Here is a 7,317-nt window from a genome sequence, read left to right as displayed (position 1 = left end):
GACAGTGATAGTCACTGTTAATGCAACAAGAGCCAAACTCAGCAGAGAGAGCCCCCCCACCCCCGAATCAAAGCGTTGCTAGGTAACTTATCCTGCTACGTTGCCAAATCAGTAACATTCAGCTTTTTAGCAAGGAATGGTTATCCTAGATATTGCACGGAGTAATTGCATCTCAGCCCCGTGTCTGGGTTCACCACAAAAATCCTCCAGGATTGGTTGACACCCCGCGTCAAGTGGCCAAAGTTCAGCTTTGCCCATCTCTGGCTTTTGATGCGCGTTCTGTGTGGAACGCGCGTCGAGCTTAAAAAACTTCTTAAATTTTCGGCGGGTTACGCGCGGAACGCCGACGCCCAAAACACGACGTGAGAAAGCTCGATGCCCCCTTGCCGTGCCTCCACATAGACTTTAAATGGAAACCTGCCGTTCTTGACGCTCAAAATGCGTTTGGTCTGAACACACCGTAAAGGTTTTCAGTGTGTATCATGTACTTACAATACAGGTGTCCTCCTGTGAAGGACGAGAAGAACGTGGCCTTATCTTCTCTCCTACAGACACAGAGACGCCGCGAGAGGATGTCGTCTTTGATGGATTCTTTCCCTGTTTAAAACAAAATGTGTGAACGGTAAAATCTAAACATTCACACTTCATCCAGTCATGCTGGAAGGAGAAAACTCAACAACAAACCTTCATCTCTGAAGTCCTCTTCTTCAAGGTAACAGGTCTCTGATGACCCACTGGTGTCTCCTGAAACATAAATGTAAAGTTAAACTTAGTTCATGTATGCAGTAAACCTTTGTCACTGAAATATTAGCTTTCAGCTGAACGCTAAGCGTCTTCATACTACTCACCTTTCTGCCTTCAGGCAGTGGAGAAGACACACCTGAAGAAGCAGCAGAGACACCGTCCTCCATCTCGTCCAGCAGCTGCTTGTCAAAGCGGACAGGATGTTGGACAACAGAGCACTCCTTCATCTCCACCTTCTCCTGGCAGGTAGAACAGTGACACATAGGTTACACCAGTCGGACATCACCACAGTTCATGTTGCTTTAGTCTGTTATGTTGCCAAATCCATGCTGGTTTTTCTCTGGAGCCCTGCAATATCTGACCAGCGCCGACATGTTTAGCTGCATGTCATCTTGCAACGCTGCTTGTCCAGCAAACAACGTGGTGTATAGAGAACTTTCTGGAAGAAACCTGCTTTGATTAGCAGAGACGGCAATCATCCTACTTTGGATGGAGCAGCTCTTATATCTGGAATATGGATGATTTTATGAGTCATCTAAAGCAGGGAAAACGCAGGGTTGAGACCAAAAGGCAGCTTCTCTGCGGCCTTCCCAAAACCCCAAGTGGACTGCATCTATCTGGCTTGTTTCTGGAGCCTGAGTTTAAAAATGCTAAATGTAAGGCTTAAAACCGTCAGACATTATAAAGACAGAGTATGAAGTGCATCCAGACAGCATTGACAACACTATGCTTTTTTTGCTTTACATTTTATGTTTGTTTTTACTGAACCTTTATTGAACCAGATAAAAAAAACCATTGAGATCAAGATCTCTTTCACAAGAGTGACCTGGTCAAGAGGTCAGCAGCATGTGTCATAAAAACAGTTACACAGAAGTGATGATATAATTTAAAACATAAAGATTTTGCAGATGTGGTAGTATTTTCAGGTACAGATGCTTTGACAACAACAAATATAAGATTTCAAAGGCAGGCACTGTTTAATGGTTTCACGCTGTCTATCCCTCAGGATAGAGTGGAAAATTTTAGGGCTGCAACGATTACTCAGGTAACCCGAGTACAAAAATTGAATTTGCCTCGAGCCTCCGTTTAATTAATATCACGTGGTGATATATTTTAATTTATGCATCATCGCAGCATTCTCAGACCACTGCGCTGTTCGGAGGGACTGCATTACTGTTTCAGTAAACATATAAAATATTTAAACATTTATAGAATATATAAAAACAGAATCTGTCGGCTACGGTGTGTCTGTACAGTATGACTGTTTCACCCGGACTGATGACGGACATTTCAAACAGCAGCGGCGAGCAATTTGCTTTCTGTCTGAAGATTCTCATTGCTTTGGTCTCTAATGGCAGAGAATGAAGAAGAGGGGAGGAAAAGACCGAAAAGTTGCAAGTGTGGGACCATTTCACACTCAAAAGGGCAGAAAACGTTGTGCAGTGTGTGCGCTGTAAAGCAGGTCTCAATGTTGCAGCACCTGAAACAAACCCCTCCCCCACTTCACCGCTCCAGTGACGAGGCATGGCGAGGTGTCTGCTGCTAATGCACGTTAACCGTCTTGTAATCCATCCCTTATCTGTCTCTCCCGCACACATGCAGAGTCAAAGCGCATGTTTTAGGCAGTATGTGACGGCAGGCATAGCCTCTGTTCCTGCTGCAAACTTTTATTCCATATTAAACAGACACACTTTTAACAGGCGTGTCGTCCACGAAGACATAGGCTAGTTCTTCGATATTTTGGACATGTTTACAAGTCAGTCCTTTCTACATGAATTCTTCTTTTAAATCTTTTCAAAGGCAGAAATTCGCGAATGGTTGAGAATTGTTTCTTCACCCATTGAGCGCTTGCACAAACACGTTGGCACATTTTAAAATATGACACTGTCGATCTGTAATATAGGAGTAAAACCATTTTAAAACAGTACCTGAGAGGCCCACCAGACATCTGAGTCTGTTTAATAAAATCTGGTGGTCTACTGTATCGAAAGCGGCACTCAGATCCAGCAGCACCAGGACAGAAAGATTGTGTGCATCCAGATTTCCTCTTAGATCATTCACAATCTTTAAAAGGCCAACATAATGTAGGGCTTGTTTCAATAGTTTGTGGTTAACTGTATCAAAATCTTTTGACAATTCAATTAAAAGAGCAATGCCGTATTTTTTGCTGTCCAAAGCCTCAATAATATCATTTTAAGGACCTTCAACGCAGCAATACCAGTCCTGTGCTGCTTTCTAAATTTCTAAATCTATATTATTAGATTCTAAAAATTCTTTCAGCAGGTCACTGATTATCCTCTCAAATCATTTAACTAAAATACACAATTTTGAATTCGGTCTATAGTGTTTTACATGTGGAGTTTCACCCTCTTTAAATGAGGTGTACAAAGGCGGACTTCCAGAGTTTGGGAATAGTGTAGGTGGTAAAACTCAAGTTAAGAATATGTGAGAGAGGCCCAGCAATAAAGGCAGCAGCCAATTTGAAGAAAACAGTTCAATTTTATCAGGTCCTGCCGCTTTACTCGCATCCAACAATTTCACTGCATTGTTCACCTCAGAGATAAAGACATAAACTCTAATGGACAAGTGATCGGTCCGCACACAGCCTGTAGAGCCAAGACTGCATAAACACCAGATAGACCAGCATTTGTGCATTCAGGGTTTAGAGAATCAAGCAAAGATCCAGCAGAAATAAAGAGACCATTTAAACCATGTAGTATATTCTTCTCATCAGACAGTGTACCAAATTGTCAGGATTTTGCATTCTTAATAAGTGAAGTACATTTATTTCTAAGCTTGTGAAACTTGAGCCAGTCAGCCTCTGTCTTTGTTTTCCTGGCCTTGACCCAAGGAATGTTTGTCTTTCAGGTGGTTTCTGTTGGGAAGAGTTGTTGTAATATTTTCAGTTCATATTATGATAATCTTTTATTAATCTTATATCGATGTTCTTCATTAATGTTCATGTACAAGTTAAAAGTTTTCCTCTGTGTGCTGTTTGGATAAACAGGACATTCCAGTGACGTGCAAGGTCAGAGGGGTCTGACCAAACTTGAAAAACATTTGGTTCCTATCAGGATAGTATCTTTAAGAAGAGCACACATACGCATTGTCCTATCAGGCACATACGCATTGGACTTTTAAACCAAGCAAACACACAGTCTGTGCAAGCACATTCACATGGACTAAAGATCACACACACATACATGTACGTTTCGTGCACCTAACACACATTGTATTGTATCAACTGTATGAATGTCAGGTGGTATCTTTCAATAAAATGCGAATGGTTGGTTGAAGGTCGAGTTTGCCAGGTTGTAGCAGCCAACCTAGTTAACTCCCTTGCAAGAGAAGAACGCCTTGTCTGGTTTCCTGCTTTTTAATAATTATGTTAAAGATGTTAAGGGTTTAAACTTAACAGTTTCCTATTTCAAAAGAAAATCAAGGATTATTTCGGCACTTGACCCTAAATTTTTGTAAATGGAGCATGTTTATTGACTATATGTCTGAATTCCTCATAAAAATATCCCAGAGCTAGCTCTACATCATCAAATAGAGGAGCTGTACTCCATTCAACATCAACTACATAATACATAAAAGCTGAGATGCAAAGGTTTTAGCATCTCTTTTTCATATAACATTGGGCCTTAGGTTTGGGAGCTTGGGATTTCTTATAGCCGCAATAGTACAATGATCACTCAGGTTGTTTGCAAACACACCGGTATCCAAGTACCTGTGGAGAGCATTTGTTAAAACAAGGTCACTTAAATGAGATTTTGAATGGGTTTTTTATTTTGGGCTGAGTTGAGGAATTATTCAATTGAGTAAAGTTTAACTAGAAACAGCTATTACTGAAATAATAGCAAATGTGAATGCCCATTTATTGAACTGTGTTGAATAATTAAAATGAAATTGCATAAGTGTAAGAAATTAAAAAAAAAAAAAAAAAAAAAAAAAGCAAAACTCACATTTTTCCAATTGCCCCACATTGGGATCAAACCAATGAACTCCTGTATTGAAGCACACCGACTTACTTCACTACACCACTAGCACTGTTAGTTGTGCCTTGGAAAAAAGTATTGTAATTTTTTCCATGGCCAGGAGGGTGTAATTAATGGGATTGTAAAAGTATGTGTGAGATGTTGGGGAAAATTGTTAAGGGTTTTGTTTGTATTAAGTATTAGACATATATGCATTGATTTGCTGTGATCCTGCTGTGTTTTGTATCTATGCACAAAACTTTCTTTAAGTCATATGATCCTTGTCTGAAATGTGCTGACAAAGTCTGAGAAAGGAAGAGTTTCCTGTAGGACATCTGTTTTTGTCAGCTATCAGTTGACCAGTTGCTTAAGGTTAAAGGTTAAAGGTAATATAGTGAGTGATTGATGCTTAGTGAGTTCAGTTTAGCTCTGAATGAGAGAATGATTGTTTCTGTGGTCTGCCCAGCATCTAGGAGGAGTTAAGCATGGTTTATAATTGGGTGTTACTTCAGTATCTGGAGAGAGAGATCTCTCTCCAAGATCCAGTGTGTGCTTGTATTAGTTTATAATAAATACTCATTGTAAGAAGACAGTTGACTCTTAAATGTATTACAAGACCAGAGTATTTTCCACCACAGAGATTGAACTAAACTCCAGTAAAGATGTGACAATCTTTATTGTTCAATGTGAAAAACTTTTTTTTTATGTGTTTAAGATTGATCAAAATGTTGCAGGGAGCATTTTTGGAACAGATCCTTAACATTTAACTATGACATTTGCTAATAAAATCTTTTGCTCCTTAAAGTGCGTAGCTGAGACCAACAGTTCACACTGAGCAGCCTGCAGAACTCCATGTCATCACACAAGCAACAGCCGACAAATGACAATGGGCCTATATGTTAAACGCTGCCTTTGAAGGTCTAGGCTGAAGCCAGCAGAAATTCACACTGAAGCTGGTTGAAGGGCCGACCAAAGCCAACAGAGGTCCAACTGTAGCCGGTGGTGGGCCAGCAGTTCCAACGTCCAAAAAGAGGTTGGAAAAGCTCCCCTCCAACAAGATCAAAGAGTAAGCCTTTCTATTTGACTTAATCAGTTTAAAACAGTTTAAAACTCATGCAAACAAACATGAAGTGAGAACACTCTAACAAGCACAAAAACAAAGGACTGGCAAACATCTGGAATTTCGCCTGATAATTCTGTGTTACATATTTATTTTAAAGCAGAATGGATTTTAAATACAATACCTCATGATTACCAAAAAAACAAAATTGTTATTTTACAAGTTTCTTTACACTGAAAAAAAGGAAAATTTTAGAAACTGTGTCCGTCTAATTATGACCCATTTCGCCTTCCATAGCCTCTAACATCTGAAAAGGTTGCAGTAATTATTTAATTTTAAAAAATCTTCATAAAATGGAGCAAATAAAGACTCAAAGTTTGGTTTTCGTGTTTTTTCAGACTGATGTTTTCAATCTGGAAACCAAAAACCAAACTTTGAATCTTTATTTTCCAAGTTTGAGGAAAAACTAAACACACGGTAGAGACCCGGAGGACGAGGCTCGTTGTTAGATTCCTCCCCACTGACCTGTAAATCGGCGGAACCAGAGGATGGTTTTGCGCCGGTTCCGGTGGAAGGGTTTCGGTCCTGGTTCTGCTCTTCCATTCCGGTTCTGGTCCAGTAAATCCAGCTGCTTCCCACTGCTCCCGTTAGACAGCAGTTTCCAAGATGTCTCCTTTCCACTGAGGACATGCAGCTCTGTGCTGCGTTCAGGGTCGTGGGGAAAATGTGCTCAAAGCGTCAAGTTCCATCATGTCACCACTTAACATGATTTAATCATGTTATTTCGAAAAAATGCCATAAACAAAAGATATAAAAGATCCTTCACATGTACATTTAAGAAAGTAACCATATGAAATCAGCACGTTGGTGTTTATCATGTTTGTTTCCTGTCAAGTTGGATGAACTCTGTGTTACCGATTGTCTGTAAATGCAACAGTGTGGTTCTTCTTCGCTCTGAGCTGATAAGTCTCTGAGTTGCGTGGAAGCAGGATTCTTTCCCTTTTTGTTCATATATGTCTATAAAAAATTGTTCAGCCTGACTTGCTGTCATTTATTTTACTATGTGTTTGTGACACTTGTTACTTGCATAGAAAAAAAACAAGTAATTAATTCAATAAACAAGCAAATAAGTGCAGCTGAAACCTAACAGTGTGGTTATTCTTCGTTTTGAGCTGTTAAGTCCCTGAGTTGCGTGGGAGCTGGAGTCTTGCCCTTTTTTTTTTTTCATATGTCTATGTCACGGGGTGAATTGTGTGTGTGCGTGTGTCGTAGAGCGTGGCAGTGACAGCAGGTGGGTGTGGCTGTAACCCTGCCCCGATCTCAGGTATAATTAGGAACAGGTGAAGTCGATTCGGGCGGCGTGTGACAGATCTGGAGACGCTGCGGACGCGAGACGACGGGAGAAAAGTGGAACCGGACTGAAGCGCGCACGGGAAGAGGATCCCGTGGTGGAGCTGGAGGTGACAAAGAAGGAGCCGGTGACAGGACGCGTCGTTGGATCAACGGTGTGGCAGCGTTCGGCAATCCCCCTCCTTT

General features: G+C 40.8%; 1 protein-coding gene across 1 annotated transcript; it reads right to left on the bottom strand.

Annotated features, from left to right (window-relative positions):
* Positions 1-329: 329 nt before the first annotated feature.
* On the bottom strand, positions 330-6,421 carry LOC306769271 (uncharacterized protein; the record flags this gene model as incomplete). Its single annotated transcript, XM_079257837.1, has 5 exons — positions 6,307-6,421; positions 849-983; positions 685-744; positions 498-597; positions 330-403 (listed from the first exon to the last, which is right to left on the bottom strand). Exons 1-5 carry the CDS (start codon positions 6,382-6,384, stop codon positions 330-332), a joined length of 447 nt encoding a protein of 148 aa, XP_079113963.1. The 5' UTR covers positions 6,385-6,421.
* Positions 6,422-7,317: the final 896 nt, after the last annotated feature.

The sequence above is a fragment of the Telmatherina bonti genome (genome assembly GCF_933228915.1).
Source record: "Telmatherina bonti genome assembly, chromosome: 18".
NCBI classification, from domain to species: Eukaryota; Metazoa; Chordata; class Actinopteri; order Atheriniformes; family Telmatherinidae; genus Telmatherina; species Telmatherina bonti.
Note: the sequence above shows the minus strand (reverse complement) of the source record. Positions and strands in the feature narration are given on the sequence as shown.